Source organism: Corapipo altera, unplaced genomic scaffold (assembly GCF_003945725.1).
Source record: "Corapipo altera isolate COAL_440 unplaced genomic scaffold, ASM394572v1 45, whole genome shotgun sequence".
In the NCBI taxonomy this organism is placed as follows: Eukaryota; Metazoa; Chordata; class Aves; order Passeriformes; family Pipridae; genus Corapipo; species Corapipo altera.
The window spans coordinates 19,096,536-19,121,257 of NW_020884877.1; the positions used below are offsets into that span (position 1 = coordinate 19,096,536).

A 24,722-nucleotide genomic window follows, 5' to 3' on the forward strand; every position below is an offset into this window, starting at 1 on the left:
GCAGTCCCACCGCGCGGGGACCGCCGGCGGGTGGCGCTGCACGGCGGGGAGGCAGAAAACTACATCTCCCAGAGCCAACGCGCGGGGCGGGGCCGGCCCGTCCCGCTGGCGGAAAAGGCGGGGTCCGCGTGCGGGCGCGGGCCGTGGTTAGCTGGAGCGGGAGGGCGGCGGGCGGGGATTGGCCGGGGCGGGGCGCACGGCGGAAGCGGCGGCGGCGGCGGCGGGCGGGTCGGCATGGAGCCCGCGGAGGGTCCGGGGGCGCTGGGCCTGCACGGCGACGAGGAGATCATCGAGGTGGTGGAGCTGGGCCCGCCCGGGCCGGGTGAGACGAGGCGCCCCGCGCCGCGCATCGGGCAGGGCCTGCGGGGGCTCTGGCCTCTCCCGCCGGGGCACCGGGCGTGCTGCGGCCCCGCCCCAGTGCCAGGCCCGGCCGGTATATCCCCTCGGCCCGCGGCCTCTCCCCTCGTCGCTCCCCGGCCCCCTGTCGCTCCCCTGCGCCTGTCTCCTGGCCGCGGCGGCGTCGCGCATCCCCCCGCTGCCCTGTCCCCGCTCCCGCCGTGCCCCCAGCCGCCCCGGGGTGCCGAGCCGGGCGAGCCGAGAGCCGCCCCTTGACTTTCGCCCTCTGCAGATGACCTGGCCGAGGAGATGGAGGACGTGGACTTTGAGGACGAGGGGGCAGACGAGCCCGATGCCGAGGCTTGGGATTCGGAGGATGACGAGGGGGTGGAGGATGGCATGGAGGCACAGGACGACAGTGAGGTCACGTTCTCCCTCCACTCAGGTGAGTGCTGGGGCCCCCTCGGGACCTGCTCCCACCTTGGCTTTTCCCAGAGCCAGGGGGTGCAGAGGGCCTTGCCAGGCTGCTGTCTCCCAGCCTTCCTGGGACAGCCATCAGTACTCGAAGCTGCCTTGGGTTTGTTTTTGCCTTACACTCTGGCAGAGAAGCTCTTTGGGCCTCCCACCATGGCAGCTCCTCTCCCATGTGAAGAATCGATTCCCACTGGGTTGGGAGTTCATCTCACTGACATGGGGTTTGGATCCCCTGGGAGCATCAGGTGAGGCGGGATTGGCCCCTGAGCAATGTAGGCTGTCTTTACTCTCCCGTGAAGCTTCTGTTTTCTGCGTGAGCCTCGACCCCAAGACCAACACGCTGGCGGTGACCGGCGGGGAGGATGACAAGGCCTTTGTGTGGCGTGTGAGTGACGGGGAGCTGCTGTTCGAGTGCTCAGGTGAGCCTGAGGCTGTGCCAGTGAGAGTTGTGTCCCTTCCCAGCTGTGTCTGTCTGGGAGCTGTGCTGGAGCTGTCCTCTTGACCCCCCTTCATGGCTTGGCCTGAGCAGTCTCTGTCCCCTGATGTCTCTAGGACACAAGGACTCGGTCACCTGTGCCGGTTTCAGTCACGACTCTGTGTTTGTGGCCACGGGTGACATGTCTGGGCTTATCAAAGTGTGGCGGGTGGATGCCAAGGAGGAAGTGTGGTCCTTTGAGGTGGGGGACCTGGAGGTGAGTGGTGGAAACCCTGGTGCTGTGGGGAGCTCCTGGGCCAGCGAGGGGGCGGACACCTCCTATGATGCTGCCTGTCCCTCTCTCTGCCCAGTGGATGGAGTGGCACCCTCAAGCCCATGTCCTTCTGGCGGGCACGGCTGATGGCAACACCTGGATGTGGAAGATCCCCAGTGGGGACTGCAAAACCTTCCAGGGCCCTGCATGCCCAGCCACGTGTGGCAGGATCCTGCCTGATGGTGAGGCATGGGGGCTCTCTGGAGTGGGGAATGTCGCCAGCTCTGTAGCAGATGCGCACCCCACTGTCACCATCTGCCCTCCTGCTTCTGCCAGTCTGTGCTGAGTGGGAAGTGGAGGGAAGAGGGGGGCTGTGTCCCCATGCACTGTCTCTGTCTCACCCAGGGAAGCGGGCGGTGGTGGGGTATGAGGATGGGACCATGCGCATCTGGGACCTGAAGCAGGGAACTTCACTGCATGTCCTTAAAGGTAGGGAAGAAGTTTATCACCTGGGGTGCTTCCTATCTGGGGAGTGGCCCCTTCCAGTGGGCTCTGACCTCTGCCTAGGTGGAGAGGTGGCATCCTCCAAAGCCACTGGTGGCTGCTCCTTGCTGCTGGGGTGCTGGAAGAGGTGGCAGGAGTGTGGGTTTCGAGGCCCGCTGGGTCTCTGTGGGGATGACACACAGAGCTCATGCCTGCTTCTCACCCCCCAGGCCAGGATGGTCACCAGGACCCCTTGACATGTGTGGCAAGCAACCAGGATGGCAGTTTGATCATGACGGGCTCTGTGGACTGTCACGCCAAGCTGGTCAACTCCGCCACAGGCAAGGTGTGTCCGTGTGGGCAGGGCAGAGCCAGGAGCACTGGGGACCCCCCAGGCCCCCTGGCTGGGCTGGGCTGGTGCACAGCCATCGGCAGCCGGCAGGAGGCGTCCTCGCGCTGTGGGTGGAGCCGGGGCTGGGTGGTCCCACTGGGCTCCTGGAAGGAAGTTTCTCCAATGTTTGCTCCCAGGAGCTGAGGATTTGGGGCCGCGTCTTGGTCTGCTGGGGATGCAGGCTTGGTCCCGGGTAAGGAACGGGATCTCTGTGTGTCTGGATCCCCTTCCCCTCGGGGACTAGTCAGCTTCCCTCCACACAGGTGGTGTGCGTGTTCAAGATGGAGAGTGTGGCCCCTAAGGCACCCATCGGTGAGGGCGAGGAGGCAGAGTCCAATTCGGTGGAGTCGCTGGGCTTCTGTAATGTGTGAGTGTGGGGACAGCCCCTCTTTGGTGCTAGATCTTACAGGGGTTGTCACAGACAGATCCATTTGCATCCTTTGTGCTTGTTCTGCTGCATTTCTCTCGCCTCCATTCTCCCTGGCTGGATGTGGAGATCCTGGATCACTTAGGTGTGAGGACAAGGGACACCGGCTGCTCGGTCCTCCTGGCAACTGTTGGGTTTCTGGACTAGCCCGATGGACCATTGTTGGGCCGGGGTATCCTCCAGACACGGCTGTTTTCATGCCAGGACATTTTCTTCCTTATTAACTTCGGGCTGGTTGTTGACTCTTGCTGTCCCGTTGGCTTTCCTGATTGGGGTGTTTCATGGCTCCAGCCATTGGGTTGTCCTTCATATTCTCAACACACTGCAGCCCTCAGCCCAGGGTTTGCCTTCAACCTGGATCCTTCACACACTTCCATCCCTGCTTCCCCTAGTCCCATGTAATGCCTGTTCCCCTCTCTGCAGGATGCCACTGGCTGCTGTGGGCTACCTGGATGGCACACTGGCTATTTATGACGTCTCCACACAGAGCCTGAGGCATAAGTGCCAACATGAGGTACAGCCCTACCCCCTCTCCCTAGACCTGGGAGGTAGGCTTTGGGCCTGCTGGAGATCTCTCTCAGAGCCCAGGGGCCAGTTCCTGATTTGTGCTTCTCCCTCAGCCCTGGGCTTCCCCAAAGGCAGCTGCAGTCCCTGCACAGAGGATGTGCTTGGCCTTGGGGGCTGGCTCTCCTGTCTGTGTGGATGGCAGACAACATGGGAGGGAGGAGGGGATACGAGGGGGGAGCTGAGACTTAGTAGAAGTTCCCACTGTGTCCCCCCTGCCCCAGTCTGGGATTGTGCAGCTGCTGTGGGAGGAGAGCTCGGCCGTGGTTTACACCTGCAGCCTGGACGGGGCCGTGCGGCTCTGGGACGCCCGCTCGGGGAAGATGATCAGCGAGTACCGAGGGCACTCCGCCGAAATCCTCGACTTTGCCGTCAACAAGTGAGCAGGGAATCCCTAGACTCCTTCCCTGCAGGGTGGAGGGACCAGGGGTGGCAGGGGCCTCCAGCCTCAGGAACTCACTTCATGAACTGTCTCTCCTTTGGGTGCCCTTGGGGTTTGGTCCCAAAGTGGGGACAGACACAGGTCCACACTGAGACTTGATGGTCTCAAGAGGGAGTGTGGCAGTTCAGAGCTGGGCCAACTGGTGTTGGTTAGGGATACCAGAGGTCCCCAGCCCCATATCTGAGCCCTGTCTCCCCGCAGGGATGCCTCCATTGTGGTGACCACCTCTGGCGACCACCAAGCCAAAGTGTTCTGCGTCCAGCGCCCTGATCGCTAGAACTGTGCCAAGGGATGGAGAGCCGGCACTGCCCGGCAGCTCGTGTACAGAGGGATGATGGAGATGGTGTCACTACCCTTCTCCAGCGTGTGCTTTGTAATTTTCCAGCCTGCCCTGCTTTGCCCTCCCCATCTAGGGGCCAAGCCTGGGGTTTTGTATGAAGATGACTTTTAATTATATAAATTATTTCACTTAATTGGATGCCATCTACTCTGCTTGTTGAGGGGAAGAGGACCTGGGGAGCTGTGCTCCCTCCTCAGGAATCTCCCTGGTATCCAGTCATGGCCTGAGGATCAGAGGCAGAGACCCCCATCCTAGCTCTCCCTGATAGGGGGAAGGAGGGAGCCAGGGTAGGAGGGAAAGGTGCAGATTGCTATTTGAGGGTAGGAGAATCATGCTATGTGCAGTCCAGGAGTTTCCTAACAGAACAGGCTATTCCCAGACCTGGGCACAGTACCCCCAAGTTCACTAGAAGTCATTTGTTCCACAATACAGGAATTATCTCCCTTGGGGCTGTGACTCCAAACACCCCTTCCAGGGCAAGGCCACATGCATTCACAAGCCAAAGCCCCACAGCCCTTTAAGATAGAAAGATCTCCTTTATTAATGAACCCCAACAGTATTTCTTCAGATACAGGAGTTTTGAACTCAAATACTCAGAAGAAAACAAGTTAATATTGCATTATTCTCATAAGAAATACTGCAACTTATTTCCGGTAACATATTGCAAAGCGAAACAGCTTGAAAAGAAAAAAAAAAAAATTAAAAAAGAAAAGAAATTAAGTCAATCAAACTGGAATTAAAGTTTTGTTTCTTGGAACGATCAAGTCCTCGCAAGCACAGCTCGTTTCTGCAGATTACTCCCCAAACTGTCGTACAGACCCCGATTGCTTGAAATCCTTATGAGCCCACAGAGGTGCAACATTAAAAGCTACGATTATCGGGTAGCAAGTGCCCCAACCTTCGTCCTCCACGGCAGCCTCAGTGACCCCGGCGTTAACGGGTTGTGAACGTCTTCCCCCTGGAAGGATGCACAGAGAGGTCAGCACGGTCCCCAGGGTGGCTGTGGGGCTTGTGGTGGGGCACACGCTGCAGCTGAGCTTTCAAAGCCAGGCAGGCACTGCTGGTTCAGAACTCAAAGGTGTTTGTGGCTGCAGAACCAGTGAGAGGGGCTGTGGGGAGGGGCTGCCTTTTGCAGAGGGGACAACCCTCCTGCCCCAAAGCAGAATGCAAAGGGGACATGTCAGGACACATGTTAAAAACGGACACCAAGGGGCTCTGGGATTAGCAGAGGGTAAGGGACATGAGGGAAACATGTTCACGGAATTGCTCTCCTCCCTCCACTTCACTCTGCTGCTTATTCACAAGAGCAAGCCAGCCAGCACGGTGGCCCAGGAGCACTCCTGGCCCCAGCCATCAGCTGCGGGAGCTGCAGACACACCGGGCACAATCCCATACCCACAACCCCCTAGGGAGGACCTGGCTCCTCTCCCCTCATGAGCTGGAGCTGTCCCCAGAGCTGGCCAGCCAACTCTAATACAACAGGGGAAAAGCCCCACAAATGCCACCATGGGCCTGGGGGGTAAAAACACGACACAGTGGAGACACCAGGGCTCACAGGACCTGTTGGTACAGGGTTTTGCCACAGACCCAGCTCCTCAAAGGGCATGCAAGGCAGTAATCTGTGGGTCACCCCCACAGCACCCCAGACTTTCCCTAGACTGCGGTATGCCAAGCTGAGAAGGAGTGAGCTTGCGGCTGGTAGAGAAGCCCAGAGCACCAGGCCCTGCGCTGCCACTCACGTGATTGTTTTCATTTCTTTCTTCTCTGCGTCTGGACGGGCACGGTTCAGCACCTTGAGGAAATCTGACGTTTTCGCCCTCATACGCGTGTGAATATAGGCCTGCGTTTCATTAGGACAAAACAGGGACACGTCAGGATCCTGTCTTCATAGCTGAGATTTCAAGACACGTCAAAGCCAGGTCACTTTGAACAATTACCCTCATTTCTGTTGCCAGAGAGGAAATAAACCAGATCCAAAAGGGAAAAATCCTGCTTTGCTGCTAGAATGGGAAGCAAATAGGCACTGCCTCTGCCCAAGAGCAGGGAGAAGGTGGTGATGCATCACTTGCCACCCCTGCCTGACTGGGGAGGGCAATGCCAGACCTGAGTGAGTTCTCAGGAGGCACCCCTGCCCCATGCTCCTCCCCTGCAGCACCCAGGTCAGATGGGCTGAAGCCACCCTGTGGCCCCCAGCCCCGGCCCTCATACCTTCGAGCACTTGATGTGATAGTGCAGGTAGTCCCGGAATGTGTGGATCAGGTTTATGGTGTTGTCTCTGGCTGCAGCATTGGTGTGACGAGGGAACAGCACTGAAAGAAGAGGCCAGCACAGACCGTTAGTGCCTTCTGAGGCTACCCAAGGGCTTCAGGATCCTGCAGTGCTGGAAACTTCCAGGAGTGCTGCTCTGAATGCCTGCCTTGCTCTCTACAAAAAGCCCTTTACTGTGACACGTCCCAAGATTAAGCAGCACTTAATCTTTATATACAAGGCCTAGGAGCACTCTTCCATATCAGCTACAGCAGCCTGGACACAGCTGTGCAGTCTGTGGGATGCAGGCAAGGCCAAGTGCCCAGAGACAATGGCGCTGTAGGAAACTGCATAACGCAGCATCAGTGCTTGGGAGACGCAATCGGAGGAGTCAGCTTGGAGGCAGACCAGAGCTGTCAGGCTGCTCCAACAATTTCAAGATCCAGTCTGCCCTGGGGTCTTGAAATTGTTTGTGGATCAGTCCCTGGCAGCTTGTAACAGAGACAGATGGACACAAGTAGGTGGCTCGCTCTTTTCATCCGCTGGTGCTTTGCTAAGTGTCCTCCATCCAAGGGCTGAAAGAACTTTTTGTTTGGGTGATGATCTCACCTGAGACTGTCAGATCAGATAACTGGGAAACTGCGTCTCAACAAGCATGAAGTATGTGCCACCCCAGCCCTGCCATTAGACAGCCCTCCCACAGCTGACAGCTGCTCGGACCTCAGGACACCATTCAAGGAGCACCCTCAAACAGTGCTAACTTCACCTTTCCCTGCAGTGTCTGTGCTCCATCTCTGAGCTCCAAACTACAGGAATGCTGGCCTGAGAGACGCTAAAGACGCATCCAACCATTGCCCCCAACTTCCCTGGAAGAGACCTATCCCTTTGAACAGGGTAGGGTTTGGACTCCTCAGCACTGCTGCCCAGGGGGAAGTGATGGCTCTGCTGGCCACTACCTCTGCAGGCAGGAGAAAGTGGCTCATCAGTGTTTGGCTCACAGCAAAGAGGCAGAGCTGGAGAAGCAGAACTCACTCACTGCCCCACTGCTGCTCTCCAATTGCCCCTGCTGACCAAGTACTGCACAGGTGCCTGCAGCTGGATAACCTACAAATACACTTACATGAAACCTTTCACAAGAAACCTCCAGTTTCCATAATATCACAGCAAAGCCACCCTTCCCTTTGCTCTCAAGTACTGAACTTATTTTGTAGGCAGACACTAAACAGCTCACTGTCCACTTCTGTATCTTCTTGCCCACAGCAGAGCTGAGGTGGCCTGATATAGAAAAGGGACACTCCAAAGGGGGTGGACAATACAGAGTGCAACTCCAGAGTTCCTGCAGCCCCCAGTGACCCACTTCAGCACTCAAGGAAGGTGAATTCCTTTTCATTTTTCATGCAGCAGCAGGAACCTCTCTCCTCCCGAGCAAGCCCAGGTCTCAGAGCTGTCTGCTTACCAAAGGTGATGTAGCCAATATTGTCGCCAACGGCCGCGTCCGTGTCTTTCAGCTCCAAGGGTGGCTCCCTGTGGCTGAAGAGCACCTGTGGGGCTGTGTGACTGGCACGGCGACCCTCCTTGAACTCCTGAACAAGACAAAGTGAAGGTGAGTCTCACTGCGACCCTTCAGCAACATGCTGGGAAAGCAAATGGGGTTTCCTCACTCCTACAGGGCAATGAGCAGAAGGTTGCCCAGCTTTCCGTGAACGGACAGAGTTCATCAGGCCAAACACCTGGAAAACAAGCCTTTTTCCCAGCAAAACCAGCCCCAAATGGATGGCTATCCTGGGTTTATACATGGCTCTAGTGCAGCCCCTCAGCTGGGCTGGCTTTCAGTGTCACATCCTTGCCATGGGTGTTTTGTGGAAGGGACACCTCAGTCTGAGCAAGCACACAAGACGGCACAGCTCCTGCTGGAAAATCAACACCATCAATGCTTCCAGTGAAAGCGGGCAGTACCCATCACCCCAGAGGAACGGAAATTCTCAGGGAAGGGTTGCAAGCTCTCCATCACACCCAGCATAAAGGCTCTGCCATTTGAGAAACCATCTCCCACCAGGAGTCTGCCCAGGCATCAAGAGGCACCTGCAGGGTTTGAAGCTTGTATGTGAAGCTTGCTCTTCTTAATGCTTCTCTACACCTTGAAACAACACCTTTAGGCAGGGAGATCCCTTCCCCCATAGAACCTCTGACAGCAGCACAACCCCCACTTCACACGAAATGAACTGTCTGCGTTTCAGGAATTGTAAGGACCATCCCTACATGGGGCTGGGAATGTCCAGAGACCATTCTCCTGCCCCAAGGCAGGGCAGCCTCCCCTCTGCTTCACTGACCTCCAGCCCAGCCACCCTTGGCCTCTCCTCTGAGCACAGCTCCCCCTGGGAAGGGCAGGAGCATCCATGTCCCTTTTAGAGAACTAAGTAAATTACTGGGATTTCCTTAATGAAACGCTTAGCTTGCACTTCTGCCTGCTTGTGCCAGAGGGTGAAATGGTTCAAATGGCTTCACTGGTTAGTTAATAGTCACATTTTCTCCATGAGAGCCCAGATGAGCAGCCACCATGCCTGGCTGCCTTATGCAAGAGCAATAGCTGGAGGGAAGGAGCCAGAGTGACTCAGAGTGGAAATTCTTGTGGCTGGGTAGAGACAGAGTTTGCTGCTGTAAAAACCAAGAATTCGGGACATGAAGACTCCAGGACAGCCGCTGCCTTGAAGCCCTGCCATCTCCCCAGGAGCCTCGCTAACCCCACTTCGTTCACATCATGCCTCCTTCCCTGTTTTAAAAGCTGAATTCCATGCTAAGGGATATGCTGGCGGAGAAAACCTCAAAGCCAGAGCAGATGCTCTGCCTGTAGCAAATGAACACAGCGAACAGAGCTGCAAAATAAGACTTCCATCACAACAGACCCTGTTCTGATGACGCCCAACACAGGTAAACTGGTATCCACCAAAGTGGGCCAGTAACTTGCTGTTCATGAGCCTGTCAGCAGCACAGCCTGGCACCCCTGAATAGGTGGGTTAAAGCTCTTCTATCCCTGGAACACCCTGCAGGGCCCTGCTCCATTGCCATGGCCCTGCAGGCGGCTCCCCAGGAGGTTCAGCAGACACAAGTGAGGCGGGTCAGTGGCAGGGATGAACACACATACCAGCACGCACTGAGCCTCCCCCAGCTGCACGCAGATGTTTTAATCTCCACAGGCTGCACACACAGGCTAACAGACATGCAAAGTGTTCACAACAAGTCTCTCCATGCTTTCCAGCTAAACAGCAGTTGCAAAAGTCAGCTGAGTGCAGAAGTACTTGGCATTAAAACTGGTTCAAGCCTGCAAATACAGTTTATTCATAGCTCTGAAAAACTCAAATTTGAGAGCTGCCACACTGAGCTGCTGAGTCTTTCTGTAGCATTAGCAGGAAGAAACTTCGAGGTGCAGACAACTCTCAGCTCCATCTCAGGCATGGCATGACAGTGTCTCACCCTTCCTCTCTCTTTACAGCCTTCCCACCACACTCAGCTCCTCAGCTGGCGCTGGTGATCCCTACACCACAGCCAGCCACACTACAGGGCCTCAACGTGGGGACTGAAGTATTTACTGTGGTCTTTCTCATCTGTAACACATAATATGTTTGATTGTCCAAATGAGCAAGACTATTAATAAAACAGATGCCAGTGCAAGAGCCAGGAAAATACAGTGCCTAGCCCTATTAACATGTTCTTCCATCCCAGTGCAGCATGGAGCCCTGCAAAGCATTTACGTGCATTAAACTACCTTTGTGCTCACTTCAGCCCAACTTCAGCAGCTTATTTGGCAATGCTGCTTCAAGCACGCAGGCACCTAAATCGAGGACCAGACCCTTTCCCCATAATTCAGTTTCCATACCTGCATAAACACCTTTCCAATCACCACGTCATCGTCGTCCTTAAATACTGTGCTGAACACAACTGTGACACGGTCCTTTTTCGCCTCAACATACCTGCAGGTGGGTGAGAGAAGAGAACCCAGATGTGAACAGGAGCTAAGAAGATCAACTGGACAAGGAAGCAACTGTATGACAAGGTCAAGAAGACAGAACAGCCATTCACAGGCCTGGCTGCTGAAAATTTCCCCTCCCCTGAGACAAGTATTTGCAGGGAGCAAAACATTTCTGTTGGGAGTGGCCAGTTCTTCTCCTGCATGCACCCACAAGTGCTGCCACTAACAGAGACTCTTGTGTAACATCCCAGGAGCCTGAGGCATGAGCGTTACCCTCGCTGGATACTTGTGGAGCCTAGGACAAGCCCTTATGACTCTACCGAAGTACCAAGCAGTAGGATTTCCTGACTTTCCACCACAGCCTACAGCTGTGAGCAGGAACAGAGTCCTGACTGCTGTCCGACACCCATGCTGCTTGGTTTGAACACTTACATTGTCTCATCGTCCCTGTAGTGGATGACTGCTCTTTTTTCTCCTTCTTTGCCCTCTTCCTGGAATTTAAAATACTTCTCAAAGACTGAAGCAAAGCAGTTGCGCTTCAACATGCCGGCTTGGTGCACAATGGCATCCTTGTCTGCGGGAAGGTTCTCCAGGTCGTAGAGCAAAGAGACATTGTAACCTGGGAAGGGACAGCCACCAACTTTAATAATCTACGTAGGGCCTTAATGAAGGCAGAGACATTTTCTCTTTAAAGAGACACCTACAGTCCCACCTTTGCCTTAAATCCTCCCAAAAGCCCCAGGGGTGAGTAATTCCCACTCCAAGCATGGCCAGAAGCCATGCCTGAACTCGGCACGTGGTCATGGCAACGCTCCTGAGGCTCCTTCCTGAGCTCCCAGACACACGTGCTGGCTGAACTGCTCCCCAGTTTTTTGCAGTGAGTAGGAAGAGATATTGTCACAGGTAACCATGGTTTTCCTGTGTCTCACAAAGCTTCTTTGAGAAGAACAAAGACCCAAACCCTGAGGAACAGAGGCTTCCTGGAGGAGGGCTGCATAAAGAATTACAGCTTGTGCCGCAAGCTACTTCAGCCCTGACTTACCTAAGCCACCTTTTAAATTGCCATTCATTGCACAGAGAGCCGCAGATATCAAGCTCTTCAAGTGCAGCCTTCATATAAGCATTTCTGAGCATTACTTCAGTAATTTTGGAATTGCATTCACACACACACACAGAGTAAACATTATTGCAGGGTTACCTGATTCAGGATTTACCAAGTAGCTTCCATAGACTTTCTTCAATACCTAGAAAAGAGATTAAACATTGAGAGCACAAGCTATCAAGAGTTGTTTCTTCCTGCACAGCCTAAGCCATGTTTGGCCTTCATTTAGAAATATCAAATTATATCACCTGCCTCCCCTAGTCTAAGTGAATTTGGACAAGTACTATGTCACCAACTTCTAGTACTATTGGCTGCTCCTGCTCTAGGGAGAGCTCCCTGAATATCACTGACAGGGGACATGCTACATAACAGGACTCAAAACTGGAACTTTTTCAAGTTCCTTCTAGTCTTGAGCTTGCATGAGGAAGAAATCCCCTTCCACATAGCAGAGCCTGACGAAACAGATCTGAGGGCTACAACCATTCCTCCCCTTTAAAGGCAGATGCAAAGTGTGCCCAGTCCCTCTCCTCATGGGACGGCAAGTTCAGAGCAGGGGTCAGGTGCACCGTGGCCGGTGATCACCTGCCCTGTCTCAGCTTATTGCACAGGACAGATGGGCATGGAGAAGAGACTGCCAAGCAGCTTGAATGCCTCCCAGAAGCAGAACCGCCTACGACACAGCAAAAACCTTTCCTCAGACATAATCACTGCTGAATTTTACATCAATGGCAATTTCCAACTGAGCCATAGCTCTATGTCAATGAGGGGGCCGGAACAGGAGGTATTTCACAGGGAAGAACACAACAATGCTGTGGCAGAACTGGCCCTCCTGGGATGACACCCACTACCACGTGGAAAGGATGCACAGGCTCTCTGCATGCGAAAGCCTCTTCTCAGCAGAGGGCTGCTGCAAGAGATGCCCTTAGCAGGAACCCCACTCTGCATTCTTCACAGTGCGGTTTCACAAAAAAACAGAGCAGAAACAAGTTCTATCATCTCCAGGAAGTACAGAAAGCAACAGTTTGCTAAGTGGAGATTTCAGAATGTAATTTCTATTCAGTCAGCACTTCCAAGGAGGAAGTGCTGCAAGTCCTGCAGAGATCCAGTTTTCCTCTAAAAGTTTAGGAAGTTGCCTTCTACCACTACCACAATGGCTGCTGGTGCACAGTGGTGTCAGCCACTTGACCACCACAGTGGTTCTCTTGGGATCACACACTGCACTGATCCCCACTAAATATGCTGGGAGGGCTCCGTCATTTGGGCTTCCTGACTTACTGTTTGCCAGCAGTAATGCCTTCAGCGGCAGACAATGCTGCTCCTAGAAAGCTCTGCATACAGGAACCAGGAAAGCGGGACACTCAGTCTTATCTGTTCTGACTTAGGTAAGTCTTGCAGCCATTTGCAGGAACTCACTTAGGGTTCAAATCACCTGTTTCTCACCTGACTCAAAATAAACTGAGGGAGCAGTTTCCTTGTTTTCTTCCAAGGACAGCCACCCAGAGGCAAAAGCCTGTTGAAGAGCCTTGGGTGAACCCCATTCGCTACCATGTGGAGATTTGAAAACTGACTCAGGAACTGAGTCACACTTCCTGCCTCACCACCCAACCACAGTTCAGAGAGGCTGCTTCTTTCTACCATAAATGGCCCTCTGCAGCCACAGCCCATTCAACAGGAACTGAGCCTGCAACTCCTCACGGCAGCAGTGAAAAGGGAACCCATCTGCAAATCAAGGTCTGCACACACAGCAGGAGTCCAGCACTGGCTCTCAAGTGTGGTTAGAGTAGGAAGAGAAGCACATGGGCCCCCAGATCTGTATTGGTGCCTTCCTTCACTTGTGGGCTCAACACACCAGTCAGGGAAACTATTTCTATATGGTCAGGGTTCACACTAATTTGGACTTGCAAAATTAGTGATGCTTTTTGCCTTTCAGGCTGTAGAGTCATATAAGATGACTACTTATTCACGAGAGAGTGCGAAGACATTTGCCCTTGTCTTCCTGCAAAGTGGGACTCCTGGTTGGCACAGGGCTGCTCCTTTGATCAGTGTGAGATGGGAGCGCAGATGCTTCTCTAAGGGTCAGATGTTGGATCCATCAACATTGCAAGGGCATTGCTAACCCAGTATTTGTAGGCGTTAGGCCCAGAGATGCTTGCTTACCTCATCAGCACCATGTTCCTGGAGTTCTTTGTAGAATTTCAGAGAAATACTGACCATCACTTTTGTCTTGTCTCCATTGGGGTTTGAAATATGGTAAAGGACTCCATCAAAGTCTAAGAAGCAAGCAAGAAAAATGTGAGGGAACAGGAACCAGTTTCCATTTCTGAGGAAGGTTTTCCCTACATGTTCCAGGAACCGCATTAAGCAATACTATTCCTCTTGCTCCAGCCCTCAAACAGCAAGAGAGAAACCCGTAATTAAGGAAGTGGCAATGTCATGTAGGGAGATCTGTTATCATTCACAGGGCTGAAACAGTTTTGACACCTGTCCCTCACAGAAAGCTTTAGTCTAGTGTCATTTAGCATACCCGGCAAATCCACTTGTGCTTAATGCACGAGGATACAAACACACAGAGACGGGAACCTTCTGGATGGCCAGCACAGAAAGTGACTGATGTGCCCACCAGGCCAGAGCTGCAGCCTGGAGGAGAAAACATCTCTGCCAGCAAAGGCAGCTCAGCTGCTGCCTGCTGTGACAGCTTCCACTTCACTGCAGAATGGGCAGGGAGGCCAGGAGGCAGGGAAAGGCAACCCTCCAGCTACTCAGCAAGCTCCACTTCCCCATGGAGCTCTACAGCTTACACAGGCTCTTGATAACAGAAGCAAAAAAATCAGTTGCTGAATGAGCACTTGAACTTCCTTTGCATTTCTCCTCCTGGAGAGCAAACTTCAGGGGATGAATTCATTTTGCCTGTTATCCTGAGTCAGCTTCCTATCAACCCAAACCAGATGGTGCTAAAGACCTCATAACAGGGCACCAAGGGCAGGACTGGAGAACAGGAAAGGTAAAAGAGAAGAGCTGTGTAGCAGGGACACACCAAACAAAGCTCTGCCACCACTGAACTCACTGCTTTGGGGAAGTTCCAGGGAAGGCAGATAGACTGAGAAAATAGTGGGGCAGCCAACAAAGCCTCAGCTCTGGGGATACTGCAGTGTCCACACCGTCTGCACCCACACAGCAGTATGGGCTGAGGTTGGGCAAACCAGGTGCAGCTGTGGATGGACTGTTTGAGCCAGTCCTTTGTTCAGAGAAGTCAAGAGAGCTGCAGAGCTTACCTGCAAATGTTACTTCTACTGCCTCTGGTTTATTTCTAAAAAGCAAAGAAAACAAAGGAGATGAGAACTCAAATAGCAGCCTCCAAGCTGTGAAGGAAAGAGGATTAATTTCCAATGCCTTATTTCTCACAAGCAGCTCTTCCTGAAAACCCTCCTATCTCCTGCTGTTCAACTAGTACATAACCTTAAACAAGAGATCTTGGATTTCTCCTCATTCCTATAAGCGTGAGTTTTATCCCAGATGACATAAAATAGACCTTGAAGCTGGGACAGGTTGTTATTATTTGTAGTTTATTAATAGATTTTGACATCACAGATTTCCAGTTAGAACTGAGAAAGCTGCTCGTCACTAAGAAGTTCGTTTTCACAAGTGCACTCTCTGTACAGATCAGTCATAACACAGGTTTGGGGTGTTGCCGTGGGATTTAGGCATCAGGGGTCAAAGGCTCTTTTGTAAGGTCCTGCAATACCAGTTCGTGGAAGGGGCTGAGTAATCCTTCCTGACACAGTATCCCCTTTCCCATCAACACCAGCTCTGCAAATGCATTGATGTAAGTCACTTGCAGAGAAGACCCCTTTTCCAAGTCCAGGGCTAGGAGCAAACCACAGAGGGAAACTGTCCAGGAGTGAGTTTCATTCTGCCCCCCTTCCAAAACGCCCCAACACTTTGCCAACAACCTCTGCAGGAAAAACTGTAGCTCTGGGTTTGCTCTAACACTGCCCTGAGTGGTCTCTGGGATCCCTCAGCAGCAAGGCCCCTCGCAAACCAAAGGTACACCACATCTTACACTGTGACTATGAAGATTAAACTACATCTTAACAAACCCTATTTCCAGGTTGTCCATGATCTGTAGAAGAGTAGGACCCCATGAAAGATGTAACTGCTTCTGGAAAGTAATTTTTTGGGACTGGCACTACATAATGGCTTTCACAACTCTGAGGGGACTGGTATTATATAGGTCACTTTCCAGCAAGGAATGATGCAAAGGTATCTCCACTGCTGAGAGTAGGGGTGGAAAATGAGCAGGGGTAAAAACGGCAGTCTGATACTGTTGTTTCACACTATATCTCCACTTATCTTTCAAAAGTGGGTGGTAATTAACAGAGTACAGGCTAATGCTGCTGCTAACATAAATCTAGTCTCTAATAGTTCATCCATACCTGTCTGAACCAACATAGTGAATTAACTCCTTAAACCAAAGCCTGTGATCTCAGCTATGTTGCTGCTGCTGCCCAGAGACAAGCTTCAACCTTTTTGCTGAAATTTGTTCTGTCCACACACTCGTATGGTGCTGGGTACTGGCTACACCTCAGCACATACACTGAGAAAGGGGGAGGGAAGTGATGATTCAATATCTACTTTCCCAAATCATATTCTGTAAGGATTTAAATGATTTTATCTCAGCAGAAAATACTGTTCTTTCATCAGCTTTTCTGCAGTCAGCCTTGCTCCTGGAAGGCAAAAATGACCACAGTGTGCTAAAACTCAAGTTGGGCAATACAAGGGAGACTAAAGCACTGAACATCACTGATCCCAGACCATGTACCAAGTCAACATTTTTCTCTAGTGGAAAGGGAGGAATTAATCCCCAAACAGAGATCCTAAGTAGAAATGATGAGGTGTTGCTGCTTCTTGAAAGTGATTACCTGTGAAAGGCAACAGCTCTTTTTTGTCTGAAGACTGGGGAGCCTCTGTCTTTTGTGCCACATCCCTGAAGATAAAAACCACACACTTGAAAGAAGCAGTGCGAGCGCACCCAAAGCAGGTCCTTTAGTTTAAGAGTTGTGCCAGCTACCTGTGACCTCTCTTGCTTTCATCTCCACTTCCCAGCTGGGCCAGAGACAGGCTCAGTGGACATCCCTGGTGGCACATTTAGCTCGGGCTCTTGGAAAGGGGAGCAATTCCCCAAGCTGCATCCAAGGCATTTCTGCTCACTGAGGACTGCTCAGAGCAAAGATGAAAGAAAATCCCACTGATCCCACTCGGTCAGTCGATGCAGACATGTTCTTCTTTTAGAGCACCACGCTCAGATGTGGGAATCAGCCTGGATGGCGGTATAAATTTTTATAAAAAAAGAAACCTATGTAGGAAGCTTTAAAGATAGCACAGCCAGGCACATGAGAGCTAGGAATATTAAAGAGGACACATCCTTAAACCCCTGTTCCATCTTCTCAGAGTTATGCCTTTCAAACCCCATCTCCCAGGCACATGGAGCTGACACCTCTCGGCCGAAACAGTCCTCCGAACACAGCACCTCCCTCTCATAAATGCAGGGAAGCAGCTGACAGCCAGCACACTGGAGTGGTTTTGCCGAGAAAGGACAATTCCCTGTTTGCCCACCCAGTATCTCGGGGGATGGTAGGAAGATCACTGGTCGCATTATTGAAGAAGCCGAGGAGACCACGTACCACGAGAGCCTTTGTTCTGCACACAAAAGCTCACCGCTAGCACGGCCGGTTTTGGGCCTGTCATCGTGCAAGCATCTTCTCTTAGAGAAGTTATTTTAACGTTGATTTCCCAAGTGGCTCAGTTCCGGTACTTGGGGATGCTGAGGAGGGGAGATATTTAAGGGAAAAGGTGGTAACTGGGCAGAACTTCGGGTGCTGAATATTCAACTGCTTCCCGGCACAGCCTCAGTGAAGCGAGGGCTCACGTGAGAGGAATACAGAGCTCCTCGTAGCCACGCTGGCGCAGTCACCTACGGCACGGTGAGTCTTCTGCCTCGCTGGGCACACACCTGAGTAACCCAGGCCTGGCCTGGCCCAAGGGAGTACAGGGAGTGTGGCTGGGAGCAAAGTGAGCTCTCTTAGCCTTTCACAGTTAGAGAGCTTTACAATCACAAAGTTTAAAGTGCTTCTATTTATTTCTCTGGTTCATCTCACCATAACTACCCTGGCTACTTGAAACGTTTCTACAACAGAAAAACCACCCCTTTTGCTGTCTGAATTGTGGTTCCCCCAACAAGAAGTCCCCAGGCAGAAGACAGAGGAGCTCACCAGCGTCTGTACTTTCTGGATGAGTGACAGTGCTGCAGGTCTCACGCACATGATCACTTCCCCTCGACCTTCCACCAACCCCATCTTCCGCTAACAGAAATAGCAGTGGAGATGTGCCGAACACCCTGTGGAGGCACAGCGTGTCCTCTCTGTGTTCAGCCCTCCCTGCTCTTGCAAAGGCTCAGGGCAGAGGATGCACAGCACGCCTGGGACCGAGCCTGCATCACTGCAGGGTGGGTACCCCTTACTGTGAGGTTAGTGGCGCAATCCCAAAGAGCTCTGCCTGGTCCAGCATGCTCTGGCATCCCGTGCCTCCGTGACGAGACCCTCCACACCCACAGTGGGAACTGGCAGTTCAGCAGCTCGGTGCAGAGTGACTCTTAAATCCCAGCCATCTGTGAGTCCCAGCCAGACTGTAAATCCCAACCAGGCAGACAGGAGTTCAGTATCTGGGGTTCACTTCTACCCCTGATTCAAGTCTCTGAGAAATAGACTAAGCCTAGCTAGGCTCAGAGGAATTCAGACAGAACAGCCCATCCACTCTTGGGACAGAAAGCTGCTGTGACCCCTGCAAGCTCCTTACCCATCAATGCTACCTGAACCACAGCCTCCCTCCCAGTGATCTTCCCTGTTTGCTACCCTCTGCCCCAAATGGACAATAAAACCAGCTCTTAGCAGGAATAACTTAATGGCTTCTCTCTGCACTAAACACTGAATCCAGACCAGACCTTTCTGCAAACCCCTGCCTGAACTCTGATGCTAAAATGGCAGCTGTTCCCAGCAACAGCAGCAGTCCGTTTTCTGATAACACTTATCAGGTTTGAAGTCAAATCCACACCAAATCCCATCTGCCCTCTGCTTGTAACAATAAAAGACCCTGACAGGTTTTATGTCTTCTTGCCTGCATTCCTCCTATTCATCTCCAAATGGCTCCTACACCCTGTCTATCTAATACAGAACCAGTTCCAAATCAGATTTTTCACCCCAGCAGAACATCCACGTAGAGTCGCAGTACCCGTGGAGAGATGCCAGAGAGCACTTAAGAGCAATAGCAAATCTTTTTTCTGACAGTATTTCCTCTATTTTGACTCTGACAACTTCCAAACTTCCTTGTTTCATTCTCAGGCCACAGATGCACTTAGCCATTTGTTACAATAAATTTAAGACCAATGAAGACTTATAATGATTATACAGAGCCTTCATCTTCTGTATTAAAAAGACCTAGCTGCAAATTTGGCTGACAACCATACTGAAGCATTTCCACATCACAATTAAGGCCTGTACCCAATAATGGAGAATGGCAATTATTTTAAAAGCTGCAGGCATGCAGATACTCTAATCTCTTGCCCCAGAGGAGGCGGGGAAAAGGGGTATTTCAAAGCTTAAAGCTTCAAGCAGAGCTTTCACATCACTGGAGCCAACACACAGTTTGGATAAAGTGAGCCAGATTCAGTGACACACTGCAGGCTCTTGCTACTGAAAGGTCACCCCAATAAAAAAAATTATGAGCAGTGTCTAAAATTATCTGAACAGTGCCTCCACTCCTGAGCCCTGCTCAGCTAACAAAAGCTTCCCTACGTAAGCCGCAGGAGCATAAGTAATCAAAGAGCTCCCATAGCTCTGGCAGCACACCCACCATGAACTCGAGCAGGAGTGCTCTGTCAGGCACAGAGCAGGGTACGACACCCCCACACATGCCAGCTCTCTCCTCTCAGCTAGGTGATCTCCTCGTGCTCAAGCTTTTCCCTTGATATGTGCCCAACAGCCTGGAGGAGGCTGGCTGGTAGGAAGGCAGTGGGATTCACAGCAAAGCACAGCTGGTCCTGCAGCACAGAGGCACGGGCAGATCCCCTTCCAGCCAAGTATTCGTTCCAGTTGTGGGTAGGTAGTCCACAGTTCCCCACTGGAGTGATCCAGAACTGTGGCAGATCTCTGGGGAAGGACCTCATTTTGCACACACTATTCACTGTGTTTCTTTAGCATAGTGATGGATATCTACTCTTCTCTGGTGTCAAGCACTGGTGGCTGCAGTAAGAACCACTCTCTGAGGATAAAACAGTGCAGGTCCCTCTTGGGAACCCAAGATGAAAACTGAAGCTGGAGCTATGACAGAACCACCTGTGAAAGCATAACACTTTGCAGATCTTGCTTCTCTTCCCTCCTGTGCTGTTGCTCGAAAGCAGAGCACTGCCTAGTTCCAGCCAGAGGTGGTTCACAATCCACCATTAATGCAGTCACCTTCCCTGGTGGCTGAAGCAGGATGTGTTGTGTCTCAGAAGCTATGTTCAAACACCTACAGCACCCTCAGTGAACGTGAACAGCCAGGGTGTACAAGCGCTGCCCATGCCAGCTGAACCCAAGGGTACTGCTTTCTGCCAGCACCATCGCCTGGGCACACATCAGAGTCAGGCAGGTTGAGTTTCAGCAGGTGAGGTTGTGGGGGGAGATGTGCAGCTCCATGCTGGGCTTGTGATGACAATGAGCCAGCACCTGCCACTGCTGCTGAAGGAGGGAGACCTGATCCCTGCTCCGTGGCCGCACCATGGCAAGCAGTCGTCAGACAACGAACGGGATGAGGAAACTCATTTAGGCTAAAAATACCCAGTTTTGCCTGTTTAATTTTAACCTAGGTCACTTCCCCAATCCTGTTTCCCTTGAAGCCACAAAAATGCCTCTGTCAGCAAGCAGGAAGGGGTAGCAGAGGAACAATCTCGGTTTTGATGGGGCTGCTGAGGATTCCTGAAGCACCAGAGCCACATACGGCCACAGCCACTCTTGCAGGGAGTTTCTCAGTGGTGCCCTGCAGAACTCAAAGCTCCTCTACCCTCCCAGCACAACCGACAGCCTCCAGACGCTCCTTGGTCTCCCCATCATGAACTCACTTTGCATGTCACATCACAAACACCAAGTTCACGCTGCCTGGTTTCACCCAGGGCTCAGCCTCGCTGTCTGAAAGGCTCAGCTCCGCAGCCCACGAGCACCAAGTGACCGCAGGCGGGAAACACCATCAAGCAGGCGGGTGCAGCTTCAGCCCAGCTCACAGGAACTGCTCTGCACCAGGGAAGTTCAGGCTTCAGCTGATTTCCTATGCAGCTAATAGTCATGAAGCCTTGCAGATTTGTACCTACTAATAGCTGTAAAGAAACCAACAATTTGATTTGAGATTCTTTTCCCTCCACCCCCAACCCAGGAAAAGGCACACTGTTCTCCAACTATGCAAATTTGTTTTCTTTTGCACAGTGGGTAAAAAATAAGTAACGGTTTGAGACTGATGATTAATTTACCAAAGATTTAGGGCAAACCCTGAGAACAAAGCCCTGTGCCACACTTTCACTGGGATCAGTTAAATTAGAGCAGGACAAAATTGGACATCAAATCTGTTTTGGGAAGCTGTTCCTCCCTGGGTGCTAAACAGAACAAGTATTCACCAGACACAGAAGACAATAATCAAAATGTTTTACACTTACAGTGTTTGTGGGGGTTTTTCCTGTCTGTGTGGTTAGCAAAGAGAAGCAATGATGGGAAACAAAAACTTCCAACTGGTAGAGCTCATACCCTCACATCACATTTCTATCAGAAATGGGAAAACCCACCTGTGACTCCAGCTTCTAGGCAACTTCCCAAGTACAAATGAATTAGTGAAAAGCTTATGGAACAGTTTATTCACTTGACACCTACAAAAGCTTATGAGCCACCCTCATTTCAACACACTTATTTCCATGTACTGACCAGGTATTCCCACACTGCATCAGTTCAATGCTTGAAAGCTTCAGCAGCAAATTCCTAACTCAAGTTATTTCAACAGATTCTGGTAGGTTTAGACCTTTGTTTTAAAATGTGGTTGGTTTAAGAGAGTGGATTTAAACCAAGAAATTACAGTATTAAATAAAGAAAAAAACCAACAGATGCATTTAAGTCCATAATCTGTCACCACCTTGATCTAAATATCACCTTTCAATGGTGGCTGTCCAAGGAGGTGAGATTTCCACGGGGTTTGCCCACAAAACCAAACTAAATTTGAAATTATCCCATTTACAGCTGGATGCTGCCAAGCACCAAGGACCTTGTCAAGGGAGGACTCTCAGAGGTGGGTTAGGCCCTGTCTCAAGTTCTGCTCTCTATTCGAAGTCCTGCCAAGGCACCTTCCATGCTGGGAACTCCAGGGACAGCTGACGAACCTCCACACAGAGCAGACTGGAACATATAATATACAACAATAGTGTTATGGCAGTAATTAGCTCCAAGTTCTAGACATGACCTAGTTCTATATGACATGGTGAAATGTGGAGTGTCTCCCATCTGACAGTCCAGGAAAGCTCTGTAGGGACCTGCCATACCACGGCCACACTGCAGCCATGGGAAGCAGAGGGGAATGACATGGCCCATGTCACAGGGCAAGTCTCTGGCAAAGGATTTGGAAAGAAACCCCACCCTGCCCCACTCCCAGGCTGTTGCTGAAGCCACCAGGCACACCTGGCTCTGGGACAACCACTGTGGACAAATCCCTGCATTGCATCTGCCGCACTCCTGGGTTAGAGCAAATAATGCAAACCCAACTCTGCCCCAGTGTCCTGACTCGCTCCTCCCAGTCACTGAATCTTTCAAGGCTCAACCTTGCCCTGACTGTCCTGTTTTCTTCCCCAAGACACACCTTGGAACAACCATCACCAAAACAGTGAAGTATATGAAATCCCTTCCTGCCTCCAGGATGAGCACCACAGGAACGAGCCCAGAGCTGTGGCCGTAGGGAAAAGAAATTTCACATGAATAAATATTGCATAACACCCATTCCTTAGAAAAGAGAGGAAAAAAAAAATGCACCTCACTGTGCTGCACTTGCCTGGACAGAAGGACCCCAAGCACAAGCACATAAGAAAATGCAGAAGTAAATAACTTCCTCACCTCCAGCTACACACTCACGGCACAAAACTTATCTAGAAATGACATCTAAAGAACACAACATGCCATAGATGACTAAGAGGCAGAAGCAGAGCACCATCAGCTGTGCCACGGATCGATCCAGGAACAATTGGTACGTCAGGAAAGCGTGCCAACGCACAAGTGAGGTGGCTTTGCTGCACAGCAAAATGGAAAATTTGGGAGTCTGCAGGCTGGTGCAGGGTGAGCAATGCCACCTCTGCTCACATGGAGTCAGGGTTTTGGGGTGCATTTGAACCTGCAAACCACCCCCTCCACATTCACACCAACACAGGGACACACACGCATTCTTCTCTCTCCAGCAGGAAGAGTGCCTTGGAACAGACTTGCGATGGACAAGCTGTCCTGAAGCACACTATTAACCTTGGTACATGTTGTACTTTCTAATGGATGCAGCTGCAATGCCACAGTGGGCACCTGGGAGCTCTCTCTTCCCAGTTTGGTGCCTGTGCTCCAGGGAAACCTGTTGCATTAAATGATCAGGCTCAAGAAGAATCAACATCTGGGAGCAGCTCGGCTATCAGCAGCCCGTGAGACTATTTTATGAAAAAAACACCAAAACCAAAAAACCAACCTGAGCAAGAATTCAACTGAGAGTGTGGGGAGAGCAGAGGAAGTGGCCCCTGCCAGTGTTCGGGATACAAAAGGTTGAGAGCTTCGAAAAATCGCTGGAGAAAAAGGTGACACAGAAAAAGGCACCTGCCTGGGGGGGGGGGGTCCTTTCCCGGAGCAGCCTGAGCCGTGCTCTGTGAGGCGCCAGGGCAGGCTCCACCCCAGAGATAACACCACGGCGCTTTGACTCTCAAGGCTTAGTCTCTGTACAAAGGTGTCTCGGCCAGCACACAGAGCAGCGAGCCCACAGGCAGCTCGGTGGCAGATTCATACGTTCATATGCAGGGACTTCCTTCCAAGCTAAGCTGTGCCTTCACAAGGATCTTTACAGCCCTGGTGCAACACTCGCAGTAAAAAATCACCAACTTCCCAGGGACTAAACTGTCCCAGCAGAGACGTGGGTGCAAACCAGACCCCCCAACCCACGCCCAAGGCCAGGACACCCACCAGGCTGGCACCAGGGGCCGTGGCTGACCCGGGGGCCTGCATCCCTCCTCCTCGAGAAAGCAAAGAGAGAGAAAGCTGGAATGTGCTCCCCACCCCCAAGGTGAAAGGCCGAGGCCGCGACTCGGCACCACAGGCTTCCTGTTCCTCGGCTCCCCCCACACATTCGGTACCAGCGCTGGCACCACGCCGATGAAGTCTACACTACCCAACGCAAACACCCCTGCAAACCCACCTTCCTCCCTTCCCAACTTCCTCCTTGTTCAGGCCCTGTCCTCCAGCTCTGCCTCCTCATCTCATCTCATCTCAACATTGCGATGTCCAACACCCTTCCCAGATCCCTCCTGCTCCTCCGGAGCTCCCTACCGCCCCATCAACCACCCCACCCAGCCCCACTCTCCTCTCTCCACTGTCTGTCCGGCTCTGCTCCTTCATTCCCCAGGCCTTCCCTCTGCCCATCCCCGCCGCCCCCAGCTCAGCCCCCCCACCCCGACCACCCTCCTCCCAGCCCCCGCACCCTGCGGGCCCCCACCTCGTGCCCGCTCTGCCCTCCCCGCTCCCCGGGTAGCTCAGTGCCCGCCGGCCCGGTGCCATCCCCGTCACGCTCTAACCCCCCATCCTGCCTTGTCACCATCCCCATCCTCCCCCGGCACGCCCCGCCGGCCTCTGCCCCGTGCCGGGGCGGCGGGCACAGCTCCAGCCCCGCTCAGCCGCCGCCGCGCCCCCGCCCCTCCCTCAGCCCGCGGAGCCGTCCCCGCCCCGCCCCGGCCCTCCCTGCTCCTACCCGGCGGCCGCGCCCTCGAACTTGAGCGTGAGGGTCTCCTCGATGATGCGGTTGTTGACCTCGAGCAGGATCATGTCGGTGCCGGGGGGGGCTCTGGGGGAGCCGAGCCCGCTGCGCGCACCGGGGACCCGCCCGACCCTGCGCCGCCGCTTCCGCTCTCGCGCGCGCGTCACGTCCGGCCCGGCGCCGCCGCGCGCGCAGGCCCCGCCCCGC

The 24,722-nt window shown here is 52.6% G+C and overlaps 2 protein-coding genes across 2 annotated transcripts; one reads left to right on the forward strand and one right to left on the reverse strand.

Moving 5' to 3' along the window:
* The first annotated feature begins 195 nt into the window (after positions 1–195).
* AAMP (angio associated migratory cell protein) lies at positions 196–4,863 on the forward strand. Its single transcript, XM_027637463.1, has 11 exons — positions 196–322; positions 629–781; positions 1,110–1,229; positions 1,363–1,502; positions 1,597–1,741; positions 1,905–1,988; positions 2,213–2,328; positions 2,637–2,740; positions 3,224–3,314; positions 3,589–3,743; positions 4,008–4,863. Exons 1-11 carry the CDS (start codon positions 235–237, stop codon positions 4,081–4,083), a joined length of 1,272 nt encoding a protein of 423 aa, XP_027493264.1. The 5' UTR covers positions 196–234; the 3' UTR covers positions 4,084–4,863.
* Positions 4,663–24,688, reverse strand: ARPC2 (actin related protein 2/3 complex subunit 2). The gene is made up of 10 exons (XM_027637472.1): positions 24,510–24,688; positions 14,735–14,769; positions 13,620–13,732; positions 11,559–11,604; positions 10,793–10,979; positions 10,268–10,361; positions 7,850–7,976; positions 6,355–6,455; positions 5,886–5,986; positions 4,663–5,104 (listed from the first exon to the last, which is right to left on the reverse strand). Exons 1-10 carry the CDS (start codon positions 24,581–24,583, stop codon positions 5,080–5,082), a joined length of 903 nt encoding a protein of 300 aa, XP_027493273.1. The 5' UTR covers positions 24,584–24,688; the 3' UTR covers positions 4,663–5,079.
* Between the last annotated feature and the right edge of the window lie 34 nt (positions 24,689–24,722).